This window comes from Bombina bombina, chromosome 11 (genome assembly GCF_027579735.1).
Source record: "Bombina bombina isolate aBomBom1 chromosome 11, aBomBom1.pri, whole genome shotgun sequence".
Lineage (NCBI taxonomy): Eukaryota > Metazoa > Chordata > Amphibia > Anura > Bombinatoridae > Bombina > Bombina bombina.
In genome coordinates this window covers 89,906,990-89,922,414 of record NC_069509.1, presented here as the reverse complement: position 1 = coordinate 89,922,414, position 15,425 = coordinate 89,906,990, and the positions used below count along the sequence as shown (strand labels likewise).

At 38.3% G+C, this 15,425-nt stretch overlaps 1 protein-coding gene across 1 annotated transcript in view; it reads left to right on the top strand.

Moving 5' to 3' along the window:
- Window positions 1-15,425, top strand: part of STUB1 (STIP1 homology and U-box containing protein 1) — a 101,702-nt gene that overhangs the window by 10,240 nt on the left and 76,037 nt on the right. Inside the window, exons 3-4 of the mRNA XM_053694727.1 lie at window positions 10,331-10,496; window positions 11,419-11,509. Of these exons, the coding sequence (XP_053550702.1) occupies window positions 10,331-10,496; window positions 11,419-11,509 (257 nt within the window). The remainder of the gene's footprint in view (window positions 1-10,330; window positions 10,497-11,418; window positions 11,510-15,425) is intronic.

The window sequence follows — 15,425 nt, the reverse complement described above, 5'->3', positions numbered from 1 at the left end:
CAGCACAATTTTTTATTTTTTTTAAATTCTTTTTAAAAAAAATTTTTTTTGGGTTTCCGACTTTCCGCCTGCCCGCTACGCATATCATGTGGTTGACACGTGATTGATACCTAGTGGGTCACAGATCATCTTAACCTATTGGCGCAGCTTAGCGGGAACTGAAACTATTCCCATTGGTGGCACATTGGCTCCTGACTGCACGTGTAGACTCCTCAATCGGCTCGTGACTGCATGTGTAGTCAGTGAGTGGGACAGCAGTGTGTTTGCAGCACAGTCACTAGTCAGTTGGACTTGCAGAACTCTGAGGGCAGCAGCTTAAACACTGAGCAGAAGTCAGTGTTTTTTTTGTTTTTTTGCAGCTAGCTCCCAGTAGTGCATTGCTGCTCCTGCTCTTGATTTATGGATAGGAAGTGGAAGCTTAAATATGCTTGATGATGAAATGCGAGTGTCTTTATCTAATATTCCACCAAATATTTAGAAACTGTGTTCATCCCATCAACCTCATACATCCCATTAAAATAGTAAGTAGCTATTGGTGTTATTAATTCTTGCACATACATACTGTTACTTGTAAATACATTTCGTTATATAATTTATGTATGTGTCCGTATCTCTTAAAACAAGTTAGTTTAACCTCCTGTTTGCTAGTACAACTGAATTACTGTGTTGCGAAATGATGTAGGTCTAAAAAGTGTGTCACCAACATGAAAAGTTTGGAAAGCTCTGCTCTAAAGTATAAAATTAAAGGGATAGAAAGGTAAAAAAAAGAAAAGAAATGTGCACGCTAGCATTTAAATGTAAAATAGAAGCTTTATTGCAATATACTTTTCATTTGGAAAAATGCTTCTAGTAAAAGCTATTACTATTTTTCTGCAGCATACGCAAATACCCTGTGAAGGCCCGTGCGCCAGCATTCAATCACTGCACCTATTCAGAGAGTCAGCAGTGGCTTGTATGAGACAAATTATGTCTTTAGAAGCAATACACACCACAGCCACCTCTCTGAGCAGGAATGGTGCTTGAATACTGGTGCACAGGCCCTAACAGCATATGTGCGTATGCCTTAGAAAAACAGTAATACATTTTACTAGAAGCATTTTTGCTAATAAGTGTATTGAAATGCACTATCTAATATGAGACATTTAAGATATGTATATGGATGTACCATACACATAGTGAAAATGTACGTCTGCTCCCTGATGCTAGCTTTATCTATGTGTTTAATTCGATATGTTTAACTAGACTTTTGTATTGCATTTTTATGTTTTTATTTTTTTGAAAATACTTCGATCAGTTTGTCTACATGTAGGTAACTCCTGAGGATACATTTGGAGTGATATCTTAGACAATAGCTGGTATATAGACTAGTTATATCTATTACTAGGTCCAATATAGGATTATAGGTACACCTATAGGAGTTGGAAGTGATTACACTAAACATTTATATCTTTATACACATCTATACATTGATTTGGATACCGTTATGTCAAATAGTTTTTGATACATTTATGATACACATTGATACATTCCCTTGTTGTTGTTGCACATAGTTTTAGGGCGGGGCTTACGAAGCCATTTTCTCAGTGCAGGAATAACAACTGATGTGTGTGATAATATTAAATAGAGAATTTGTTTTTATCACTAACAACGATTGATGTTCTGCAAATGGTCCCACTATTACTACAATATATGTTTATTATTGCACTGTATAATATTAACACATGACTAGTAACTATGAGCATTCACAATGTATTTGTTTTTTCTATGATTGCTATGGCAACATTTGTGCGTTTTTTTGCACAGTGGGTGGGGATTTCAATGGGTATAAAATCTTTGATTTGCTCTGTAGAATTGTTGGTCTGATGAAGGGGTGAACACCCCGAAACGTCACTTGTTTATATGGAATAAAACACTTTTTATTTCACCTGTATCAAGTCCAGCGAGTGCTTGTGTTATAACTTGGATATTTGAACTTTCTATAGCAGAATTGAAATTCACTGTTCGTGGGAGTGCACTTATTTCAGTGAGTTCAGTTAAATACTGATTTACAGAATACCTTCTTCTGAAATAAATGTTTTAAAAGCATACGAACTGTCATTTCATTTGCAAACTACATTTGCTTATCTTATCTTGGCCAATTTAAATGTCAAGAAAAGTAAGGCATATTGCAGTGTAAGCACGCAAAATAAATAATAATTATAAATATCACAATCCTTTTCATTATTTATTGATAGGAAATTAGATTTTTAGGTTTTTGTCTCCTTGATAGCTTAAACAGCCTTAGAAGTGCTTAGCACCCCACCCGCAGTTGGTTGTTTGCAATTCCACTGGTAATTTCAGGGTGACAATGTGAGGAAATAAGTGTGATAGTAAACGCCTTAAGATTCTAATATAAAATGTTTAATTATACATAGTGCAACAATTTAGCAATATACTTTATTCCCTCCCCCTTTTCCTATAATTCAAGTCGTAAAAGAAAACACATTGTACGTGACAGGCTTCCCATTCTTAAAGGGATAGTAAAGTCAAAATTAAACTTTCATCATTCCGATAGAGTAATACGGCATGCAATTTTAAACAACTTTCCAATTTACTTTTATCATCAAATTTGCTTTGTTCTCTGGATAGGCTAGGCTGAAAGCTAAGTGTAGGTAGGCTCATAGGCTGATCTCTTGTCTCAGTGAATTTTATTAACTTTTTCACAGCTTTACAGTGCTAGTTCATGTGTCCCATATAGATAGCTTTGTGCTCATGCCTGTGGAGTTATGCATGTCAGCACTAATTGTCTGAAATGCAAGTTTGTAAAAAGCACAGATAAGGGGGCAGTCTGCAGAGGCTTAGATACACTTTTTACTTCTGTGATTACTTTGTATTAATATAACAGTGTTGGTTATGCAAAACTAGGGAATGATAATAAAAGGATTGTCTATCTTTTTAAACAATAAACAAATTCAAGTAGACTGTCTCTCTTTAAATATGCCTCATATCTGTCCCTTTTTGGCTTCAGCAGCGATAAGATAAAAACTGAAAAGCGAAGTGTTTTTGTTAACATACGGACCATGTCTAGCTGTGTCTTTTCCAGAATCGCGTCTAGATTGGCTCCTCCAAAAAAGGCAAGTGGTGGTTGAAACTTGGCTATTGAAAAACGGCAGCAAACAACGTGTTATTTCAATTAAAACATGTTTACTCTTGTATAATATGTTAATTTATTGCACAGCTAAAGGCAAGTATTGTTATTACAAGGTTTTTACTGTCCCTTTTAATGAGTGAGGTAACACTGGCATTACAAGAATTCCCTTCCTTTCTGTGTGAGAGTATTACAGTATTCTTCCAGTTTACATTCTGTGTTCTTTACACTTGGCCGCTATGTACAGTTAATCTGTAACTATATTAGGGACTGTGTAGGCTCTTCATGATCAGATATACATATTTGAGTTGGCAATGTGAGTATTCATGACCGTGATAATATCACATGGCGCATGGTGTAAATCCAGCTCTTGTAACAAGTGGAATACGCTATACCCCTCTCTTTAAAGGGACAGGCAAGTCCAAAATTAACTTTCATGATTTAAATAGGGAATGTAATTTGAAACAACTTTCCATTTTTTTTTTTTTTTTTTTTTTTTTTATTCAGAGACAAAGAGTGTCACAATGTACAATTATACAGTTATTTCCCCCATGGTAGACCATGATACATAAGTGTGATTCACAGATCACCAGTAACACAAAGACAGTGTTAAATGCAAGAAAAATACAACTCGCATGTAGAAGCCATGTTATCATAAGTGCTGTTTGTCAAGACATTAAACTCGTTCCTAATGAAGGGATTTTATACCTGAAAAGGTCAACAAATTTGTAAATATTATGACATTTCTCAGTCCGGGGGGAAGAACCAGTGTGTAATACTAAAAGAGCTGCAGCAACAGATTCCAAGAGTATTTCTCATGTTAGTTATTGGAAGGTTTATAATGGCAGAGATACAGAAAGTTTCGCCCCCCCCCCTCCTCAAACACAAGGTGTGTGGCGTTGAGAGGTAAATGTAGGGTTTCTCTGCTGAAAGTGACCCCATTCAGTGCATGTGATTAGAGTTCTCTGTGACTCACAACAGCCACTAAGCTACGGTTCTCACAGATTCAGTTAAGGAGTCAGAAAGCAATTTTTAGGCTTATAGAGTATTGCTACAGCAGAGGGGGGCAAAACAACTACCTAATTATCCATCGATTTGCTAGGTTATTATCTCACTTATAAGTGTAAAGAGATGAAGACATGAGAACATAACAAAAAACATATTATAACAGCCAACAGGGCTATACAACTAAAACAGGTTAGAGGCCTATTTATACATTTCATATTAAGTTGCGGCATTGTATAGACTGAATCAACTACTGAGAGTTACTAGTAAGATCCTAAGAGGAACATAAAGTGGGCTAAACCACGAGTCTCTTTAATAACATCTGAAATTAGCTAGGCGAAGGAATATCTCAAGGTTAAACTCAAATAGTGCAAATAGGATACAGTAAACATTCATATAGCATAAGGTGATATAATTATCTCAGGTGAGGTTAAAGGGTTTCTATGAATAGGAGGGAGATAACAGTGATTCTATCCAGTGTTTAAACCTCAAGCGTAGTTTTATAAGTAAAATTGTAGGTAGAGTTGCTTAGGATAGTCCCCTGTAGTTTCAATATATACTATAAGGCAGTTATGTGCAGATTTCAATGGCAGTATGTACAGTTCGGTCCAAGCAAGAGGCACTAGCCAAGGTTCAAATACACAGGTAGGAGTGATATGAGCTAGTGAAATAAGTTATATTAATGCAATATGGTGGATAGATAATAAATGTGTACAGGGACTATCATCACCACGAAAGCAACAATAGCATAGCATTAAAAATAACATACTAATAACAATAAACCAATAAAAACATAACCAAGTGTACTTGTATGGTTAAGGAAGCAATAATCAACCTCAAGTTCCATTCAACAGTTCAGGGTTCAGATTTAAACCGGGAAGCGACAGGTCTCGCAGCAGAAAGTTTCAGTTTGCAGATCAGCCAACTCCCGTAGCTAACCGGGCCTCTCTCTGCCTCCACCGGTGATGCCTCTCATCTGAGCAATAGCGAGGCCTGTATTTCCCAACCCACAAAGAGTTAGAAAAAGGTATCATACAACTTCTTCCCATCTCCAAGTTCTGCATCATACAGTCTTCAGGAATCCTGGGTTCTATCACACTCCCTACGCTAGAGAGCGTGTCAGCATTTGCAGAATGCGAAACCGTCCAGCACCCCTGTCGTACGCAGGATCGATCCGCTGTCGGCATAGGTAAACAGGAAAGAGCGACATGTAGTGGAGCTTCTGTAGTGCAATCACTCAAAGCGGGTTGTGCACTGGGGTGGGTGGCCTCCTGCGGTACAGAGGGTATCCAAGGAGTGCAAGGTGAAGCTCTGCCGTTGCAGGAATCAAATTGTGTGTCCTCCGACAACATAGAGTTAGATGCAGAGTCATGCTTCCATTGTTGTTCACACCGCTGGTCCGTACTAGCGATTGTAGAGATTTGCCAGCAACGGGTCTTTGTCAGTTCTTATGGGGCAGGTCCTTTTAGTTGCCTGGACCGCTGCATGTAGATTTCCATAGCTTAGGAATAACCTCTCGAAAATAGGCATGAAAGTTTGTGGTTATCTGTACCGCGATGTCCCATTCTGACTCCATTGCTAGTCTCCCACGTGGGTATCAACACCCTAACACCACCGGGGGCTAGAGCAAGTGATAAGCGCTGCACAGTAGTCCTGATCGGTCGGCGATGTCCGTTGTAGGAATACCCGACAAGATATAACTGTGGGGAAGGCGGAATGGCAGCAAGAAATTAGTTATTATAATATTTTTTGCTCTCAATGTCAGAGCTCTCCTTCTTTGCTGCCGTTCGCAAAGCCCTCCCACTGGAAGTCTGTCAACTTTCAATTTTTTTATCACCAATTTTGCTTTGTTCTCTTGGTATTCCTAGTTGAAAGCTAATTCTAGGTGGTTCATATGCTAATTTCTTAGACCTTGAAGACTGCCTCTAATCTGAATGCATTTTGACCACTAGAGGGCATTAGTTCATGTGTTTCATATAGATAACATTGAGCTCATGCACGTGAAGTTACCCTGGAGTGAGCACTGATTGGCTAAAAAGCAAGTCTGTCAAAAGAACTTAAATAAGGGGGCAGTCTGCAGAGGCATAGATACAAGGTAATCACAGAGGTAAAAAGTATATTATATAACTGTTGGTTCTGCAAAACTGGGGAATGGGTAATAAAGGGATTATCTATCTTTTTAAACAACAGCAATTCTGGTGTTGACTGTCCCTTTAAGCCAACATATAATAGCTGTGTTGACAGGATGCTAAGAGACTGCCATTGGGCACATTTAGTCTTTATATTGTAGTTACATTTGGCTTATCATAATTTTAGAAATCTGACAATACTGAACACTCTTTGGTTTCTTCTTAATTGAGATTGAAACCTATATGGGTTATGTGAACATTTTATCAATAATTAAAGGGATACGAAATCCAACATTTGTCTTTAATGATTCAGATAGAGCAGCAATTTTAATGAATTTTCTAATTTACTAAGCAAGCGTAATTTTTCTTTGTTCTCTTGCTATCTTTATTTAAAAGAAGCACTGTAAAGCTTAGGAGCTGGCCCATTTTAGGTTCAGAACCTGGGTTACGCTTGCTTATTGGTTGGCTGAATGTAGTCACCAATAAGCAAGCGCTATCCGGGGTGCTGAACCTAAAATGGGCCTGCTCCTAGACTTTACACTCCTGCTTTTTAAATAAAGATACCAAGAGAACAAAGAAAATGTGATAATAGGAGTAAATTAGAAAGTTGCTTAAAGGGACACTGAACTAAAAAATTTTCTTTCATGATTCAGATAGAGCATGCAATTTTAGGGAACTTTCTAATTTACTCCGATTATCAAATTTTCTTCATTCTCTTGGTATCTTTATTTTAAAAGCAAGAATGTAAGCTTAGATGCCGGCCCATTTTTGGTGAACAACCTTGGTTGCCCTTGCTGATTGGACAGCACCAATAAACAAGTGCTGTCCATCATCCTAAACCAAAAATTTGCTGTCTCCTTAGCTTAGATGCGTTCTTTTTCAAATAAAGATAGCAAGAGAACGAAGAAAAGTTTATAATAGAAGAAAATTAGAAAGTTGCTTAAAATTGCATGCTCTGTCTGAATCATGAATTAAAATTTTGTGTTTAGTATCCCTTTAATGTCTGCATTAGGCAAAACCCTAGTCTGAAAAATGCTGCACGCAGAAAGACCGTCTAGGAAAGTGATCCTTTTTTAAACTGAAAAAGATTATTGGTTGGTAATATTTTTTTTTTTTCAAAAACGTTTGTTGTTATATATTTGTCAACGGTTGTTTTATTATTTATTTATTGTGTGTGTTTAGCTGCATGTATGCGTGTAATGTGCTATATATAAACTGAACTTTGTCCTGGGCTGTAAAGGAAAATTATGCCATTTTGCTGCTATATCCCTAAAAGACATAGGAAAGTCAAATTAAACTTGCATGAATCAGAGCATGTAATCTTAAGACCCCTTTAAATGTCCTTCTTTTATCAAATGTGGAAAAAGAATACACACATATCCTACACTAGTGGGAGCTAGCTGCCGATTGGTACCTGCACACATTTGTCTCTTGTGATTGGCTAAATAGATGTGTTCAGTTAGCTGCCAGTAGTGCAATGGTGTTCCTTCAGCAAAGGATAACAAAATAATGAAGCAAATTTAATAGCAAAGATAAATTGGAAAGTTGTTTAAAATGGAATGTTCTGTCCAAATCATGAAAGAAAATGTTTGGGTTTCCTATCACTTTAAATAGTTTACAAGTATGTGGGACTACCATTACCCTTATTATAATGCAAATTAAGGAGCCATTATAGTAGAAAAATTACATACTCTAATTTGCATGTAATTTTAAGACTATCGACCCTGCAGTACCATGTGTTTAACCCCTGCAATGAGTTTAAACACACATTAAAAATACCGCTCTAGACTCGCAGTGCACGGCTGGTCCCTAGCGGGAAAACACTGCTGATCAATCAGCAGCGCTTGTTGCACATCTGAGTCATGCAACTTATGCTGACGATTGGATCAGCAGCGAGTGCACCGCGAGTCCAGAGCAGTACTTTCACTGTGTGTTTAACTCCATTGCAGGGGTTAAACACACAGTATTGCAGGGTCGATATTAGATCTACAACAACCTATTGATATAATCGATTATTAAAATAGTTGTCAACTAATCTCATTTGATTAGTTGATCTGTGCATGACAGCTGCTTCATTCCGATGAGCTCCTGCACATGTTATTGTGTTTTATGGTTATTCTCTTAGCCTAAAGGACGTCTATAGACATTTACTTTTCACTTTTTCAGGACAGTGTAAGTTTCTTTTTCAGCTTACAGCTACTCCTGGCTTATGTTGGTTAGATCACCTGTGCAACCCAGAAATAATAGGAGTTATCATTTGAATTGTTTGTTAAATAACAGAGCTGCTAATCACATGGTCTGGCCGTGTGACACACGATGTGCTGTATTTTCTCATGGTCACCGGGTGATCTTACATCAGTGTTTTTCAACCAGTGTGCCGTGGCACACTAGTGTGCCGTGAGAGATCCTCAGGTGTGCCACGGCAGACTGACAACAGTGTGACATATTTTTTAAACTTTGCTTGTTTTTTACTCCCAGTGCAGGGGTAGTTTGTAGGAGGCATGGCATAAAAGCACAATACATACAGTATGTGTGTGTTTGTGTGTATGTGTATATATATATGCTGTATTAGGCTACAATGTGTGATTTTTTTTAAATTTTGGGATGGTGGTGTGCCTCAGGATTTTTTAATGTAAAAAAGTGTGCCACGGCAAAAAAAAGGTTAAAAATCACTGATCTACATAAATCACAGTGTGCTGGGGACCGGTGAGAACAGCTAGGAGGCTAAGAAAGAGAATAAAGAGGGACAACCTGAGGAGAACTTCAACAGCCAAGTTAGAAATTAAAGGGACATTTTCTTTGCATAAATGTTTTGTAGATGATCCATTTATATAGCCCATCTGGGAGTGTTTTTGTAACAATGTATAGTTTTGCTTATTTTTTTTAAAACATTTTTTTTTTTTGTTTGTTTTTTTTAATAAAAGGTTTTATACTGGATTTTAAGATCAGTATCAGTGAATATTCTTCTTTATAGTAGTGTCTATTACATGAAGTTATGTGAAAATTGGTGTATACTGTCCCTTTAAGTCCGGGCTTACTTTGTTGCGAGGCCCCTTGCCAAGGAGGAAAACCATTTGCATTGGTCGAGAGCTAACAAAGATAAATATCCCACCTTACCAAAATCGTCAAAGTCCTACTTATGCATCCCAGGCACCTCAATACCATCTGAGCGCCTTTTCTCTGCTGCAGGCAACATAGCTAGGTACGCTCTGAATCAGCAGTGCACACCTGGGAGATTGCTGGTGGTTGGTGACGGCACATATTTGTCTCTTGTCATTGACTGTCCAGGTAGCACCCAGTAGTACATTGCTGCTCTTGAATTGACTTTAACTATGTCTTTAACACAGTTGCAAGGGTTAAACACACAGTACATTTTATTATTGCACTGTTTGCATTTTTTGTTGTTGCTGTTTTACACCATTTAAGGTAACACTAAAATAATGCTTTTGTTTACATCAAATTAATTTAAAGGACATGACATGATATCCAAATGTTAAAGCACTTGAAAGTGATCCAGCACATGTATAAAAAGCTGAATAGAAAATATCAACTGAACATCACTACATGAAAAAAAAAAAGATATTTTATCTCAAAATTTCCTCAGTAGCCACATCCCATTGTAAAGGGGTTTTTACGCAGCCAATTAGGATGCTAGTCTTAGGACTTGCACGGGAGCGTGCATCTGGCATGTGCACAGTCATGTGATTTTCCTCAGTTTAAGTTTTACTCAGTGAAATCTCATGATCTTACAGTAAAGCAAAGTGTGACATCAGCACTGATGAAGCTGATTGGCTCTGGTTTTTATTATTTTTTCTTTCTTCAACATGCAGCTGACAGCAGCTAAAGTTTAACTGATTACACAGCACTTACTCTGGTGAGCTGAAGAAATTTTGAGTTAAAATATCTTCCTTTTTTAACATAGAGATGTTCAGGTGATATTTTCTTGGTGGCTTTTTACAGTTATGTTTCATCACTTTCAAATGATTTAGCATATGAGTATTATGTGCCTTTTTAAATAGAGCTTTTTTTTTTTTTTTTTGTTAATGGCAGTTATTTCTTCTACTCACAGCATACAATCTGGCCAAGGAGCAGAGGTTAAATTTTGGAGATGATATCCCCAGTGCTTTGAGGATTGCCAAGAAAAAACGCTGGAATAGCATAGAAGAGAGGAGAATCAACCAGGAGAACGAACTTCATTCATATCTCACCAAGCTCATCCTGGCTGAGAAAGAAAGGTTCGTCTGTGTTTTGAAATGATGTCACACTGCTGTCACTCTGGATTTGGGATTAATGTCATTTTAATAATAAAATAAAGGGATATGAAACTCGGGCAATTTTAAGAAACTTTCTAATTTACTCAAATTATCATCAATATTTCTTCATTTTCTTGGTATCTTTATTTGAAAAGCAGGAATGTAAGAATAGGATCCGGACCATTTTTGGTTCAGCCCCTGGCTAAATGTAGCCACCAATCCGCAAGCACTACCCAGGGGCTGAATCAAAATTGGGACTACTCTTAAAGGGACAGTCTAGGCCAAAATAAACTTTCATGATTCAGATAGAGCATGTAATTTTAAACAATTTTCCAATTTACTTTTATCACCAATTTTGCTTTGTTCTGTTGGTATTCTTAGTTGAAAGCTTAACCTAGGAGGTTCATATGCTAATTTCTTAGACCTTGAAGCCCACCTCTTTCAGATTGCATTTTAACAGTTTTTCACCACTAGAGGGTGTTAGTTCACATATTTCATATAGATAACACTGTGCTCGTGCACGAGAAATTATCTGGGAGCAGGCACTGATTGGCTAGACTGCAAGTCTGTCAAAAGAACTGAAAAAAGGGGCAGTTTGCAGAGGCTTAGATACAAGATAATCACAGAGGTTAAACGTATATTATTATAACTGTGTTAGTTATGCAAAACTGGGGAATGGGTAATAAAGGGATTATCTATCTTTGAAAACAATAAAAATTCTGGTGTAGACTATCCCTTTAAGCTTACATTCCTGCTCTTTAAAATAAAGATACCTAGTGAACGAAGAAAAATTGATAATAGGAGTAAATTAGAAAGTTGCTTAACATGGCATGCTCTATCTGATTCATAAAAGAAAAAAAAATGGTTTCATATCCCTTTAAGCATTAACTCTTTAAATCTTTAGAGAGCTTGAAGAAACAAAGCGAAAACATCAGGAGGATAATGTGGAGGAAAACAGGAGCCGAGCTCTGCTGTCCAGTGTGGCTTCAAAGCATGTAAGTAGAAAGCTAATAAAGGTTTAGTGTCCCTTTAACCCATAACCATACTTTACTGCTAGGCTAGCGATTAACCTCTAAACGTTAAACGAACAAAAGCCCCGTCCTGCGTTAACCCCTGTTTAATGTAAACAATATTAAAGGGATATGAAACACAAAAAATTATTTTGTGAATCAGACAGAGCACATCATTTTAAAAAAAAGTTTCCAATTAATCAAATTTGCTTTCTTTCCTAAGATATGGTGAGTCCACAGCATAATCAATTACTAGTAGGAATATCACTTCTGACCAGCAGGAGCACCAGAGCAAAGCTATTAAATATCACTTCCCTTACCCATAACCCCCAGTCATTCTTTTTGCCTTCGGTGCAAGGAGGAGGTGAAGTTTTTTGGTGTCTGATACTTCAATCAAGATTTTATTAAATTGAAAGCCAGAGTAGGTTTGCTCTGATCTTTCCTTTCAAGATTGGGTCTAGCTGTACTCCACGTTAGTCTCTTCAGTAGGGCAGTGGTGGCTTTTAAGCAGTTAGGAACTTGTGAGGTGGGCCTCACTGCGTTTTTCTAATATGATTGCTGCCCTGTGTAAAAAGCCTGAGTAAGTTTACTGTCTTTTGTCTCTCTACAGGCCTCTAAGGAGTGGCTTCCTTTCATGCTGGAGTGAGCTGTCCTCCTCCTGAACAGCTAGAGGTGCAGGTCAGTGCCATTTTTTTGTCTTATAGGAAATAAGAGACTGAATGGGCACTGAGAAGAGGAAGATACGTAGAATTTATTCTGCATTTTTATTGGGACTTTATCCTGAACGTAGTCAGGATTTGTTTTAGCAGTGGGCAGTGATTGGAGTTTTGGTGGTTCAGAGTTTTAAACAGTGTAATGCTGTGTGTGTGTCATTTTGTATTATTTTTGGTATTACTGTAAGCAGTTTTGTGTTTGGGTCCGCCCATGTCAGTTTTTCTGTGGACAGATTTTTTTCTGAGTGGCAATCGCCGCTTAAAACGAGCGCCTTTCCCTGATGTGTAGCATAGAGCTGGTCATGTGACAAGTCCCAATTTCTATTCCGGAATAGAGGGGAAGGTAAACGCCTCAGCTATACAGCTGAGGTGTAGAGGTGCTGTTGGTACGCTTTTCTTTTTTAAGTATTTGCACTGATAGTAAATTCTCTTCATGGTTGTTTCACACACGAATATTTTTTTACCTTACTCATTAGTCAATTTGTTTTTTTGGATTCTCCTGCTAGGGATACTGGTGTTGATATTTTTTACCTTAAAGAAACAGTACTGAATTTTTTTTAAAAAAAATAATAATCTTTTTTTGTATTATTTCATTATGGACCAAGAGCTTTTGCCTTCTGTTCTATGCAAGCTTTGTTCAGATGGACAAGTGGAACCTCTTTTGCCTTTTTGTTCCTCCTGTATTTGAGAGGACTATTATGCATAAGGATATAATTTTTATTTCTGAGCCACCATCCTCTTAGGTTGATGCTGTCCAGGCAGCGCCACAGTTTTCTCCTCAAATATCCCAAGCTTTAACGGAGTCACAGGCAGGGCCCTGCGGTTCCTCTCATTCTCCTGGGGGAGTATTTTTGAAAGCAGAAATCGCGGCCCAGGTATCTTCTGCAGTATCTGAGGCATTAGCTGCTCTTCCCATGCTTCAGGGAAAACGCAAGAGGAAACTTAGAGATTCGAATAGTAAGGTTTATGATCCTGCTCTGACTAACCAGGTTGTTATTTCGTATAATTTTGAAGAGGAAGATATGTCGGTAGCCTCTGAGGGTGAGATCTCATATTTGGATAGTGTAATTCCTTCTGATTTGGAAGTTGTATCCTTCTTCAGATTTAAACTCGAATATCTCTGTGTTTTTGTTAAGAGGTTTTAGCTACTTTAGACGACTCAGATACTTCTGTTGTTGCTAACCCTAAGAAACTTAATAAATATTTTGATGTTCCTTCCCCTGTGGAGGTTTTTCCTATGCCGGACCGTGCTACGGAAATTATTACACAGGAATGGGAGAGACCTGAGATTACTTTTTCTCTGTCTCCTATTTTTAAAAAGATGTTTCCTGTGGCTGACTCCATTAAGGAGTCATGGCAGACGGTGCCTAAAGTGGATGGGGCAATTTCCACTCTGGCTAAAATAACTACTTTTCCTATTGAGGACAGCTGCTTTTTTAAAGATCCAATGGACAAGAAGATAGAGGCTTATGTAAAGAATTTTTTTTTCACCAATGGCAACCTGTGGTGTGTATTGCCACTGTGACTAGTGCGGCAGCCTATTGGTTTGACGCATTATCTGAGTCTCTTCAAGCAAAGACTTCTTTGGAGGTCCAAGATAGGATTAAAGCTCTTAAATTAGCTAATTCCTTTTATTACTGACGCTTTTTTACAGGCCATTAAGTTGGGAGATAAAATTTCTGGTTTCGCAGTACTGGTTTAAAATCTTGGTCAGTGGATGAAAGTCCAAGCTTTTGGCGATTACTTTTAAAGGAAAGTCCTTGTTTGGACCTGGTTTGGCAGAAATTATTTCTGATATCACAGGAGGCAAAGGGTCATTTCTGCCGCAAGATAAAAAGAATAGACCGAAAGGACGTCAGAGTAATTTACATTCTTTTCGTAACTTCAGAGTTAAGCCTTCCTCTTCCTTTTCTAAGCAGGAGCAATCTAAGTCTTCTAGGAAGCTCAGTCAGTCTTGGAATAAGGGGAAGCATTCAACGAAACCCGCAGCTGATTTCAAATCCGCATGAAGGATTTGCCCCTGATCTGGAATTGGATCTGGTAGGGGCAGACTTTCTCTATTCGCTCTAGCATGGGTTCGGGATGTTCCAGATTCTTGGGCCGTGGACATAGTATCCGAGGGTTACAAATTAGAGTTCAAAACTGTTCCTCCCAGGGGCAGGTTCCATCTCTCAAGATTATCTGCAGACCATATAAAAAGAGAGGCGTTCTTGAAATGTGTTCAGGACCTTTTCGATCTGGGGGTAATAGTTCCAGTTCCAATTCAGGAGCAGGGTCTAGGTTTTTACTCCAATCTGTTTGTGGTTCCCAAAAAAGAGGGAACTTTACGACCGATTTTGGATTTAAAGTGTCTAAACAAGTTTCTCACAGTACCGTCTTTCAAGATGAAGACTATACAATAGTTTCATTCTTCCTTTGGTTCTAGAGGGTCAGTACATGACGACCAAAGACTTGAGGAAAGCATTCCTTCATGTTCCAATTTACAGGGATCATCACACATTTCTGAGATTCGCCTTTCTAGACGAGCACTTTCAGTTTGTAGCTCTTCCGTTTGGCCTTGCCACAGCTCCCATAATTTTTTTCAAAGGTTCTTGGGGCTCTCTTGGCAGTGATTTGGTCTCGGGGTATTGCTGTGGCGCCCTATCTGGACGACATTCTGGTTCAGGCGCCATCTTTTCAACAAGCAAAATCTCATGCAGAGCTCTTGTTGTCTATTCTACGTTCCCACGGATGGAAAGTGAATCTGTGAAAGAGTTCCCTTGTTCCAGCTACAAGGGTAGTTTTCCTAGGGACCATAATAGATTACTTGTCGATGAAAATATTTTTGACAGAGGTCAGAAAAGCCAAGATTCTTTCTGCTTGCCTCACCTGTCTCTTCAGTCTACTGTTTGACCAGCAGTGGCTCAATGCATGGAGGTAATTGGTCTCATGGTTGCTTCCTTGGACATCATTCCTTTCGCTCGGTTCGATTTGAGAGCTCTACAGTTATGCATGCTCAGACAATGGCATGGGGATCATGCAGATCTATCTCAGAGGATAGTTCGGGATCAGCAAACAAGAGATTCTCTCCTGTGGTGGTTGTCTCTGAAACATCTATCTCAGGGAACATGCTTTCGGAGACCTTCCTGGGAGATTGTGACTACGGACGCCAGCCTGCTGAGTTGAGGAGCAGTCTGGGACTCGCTAAA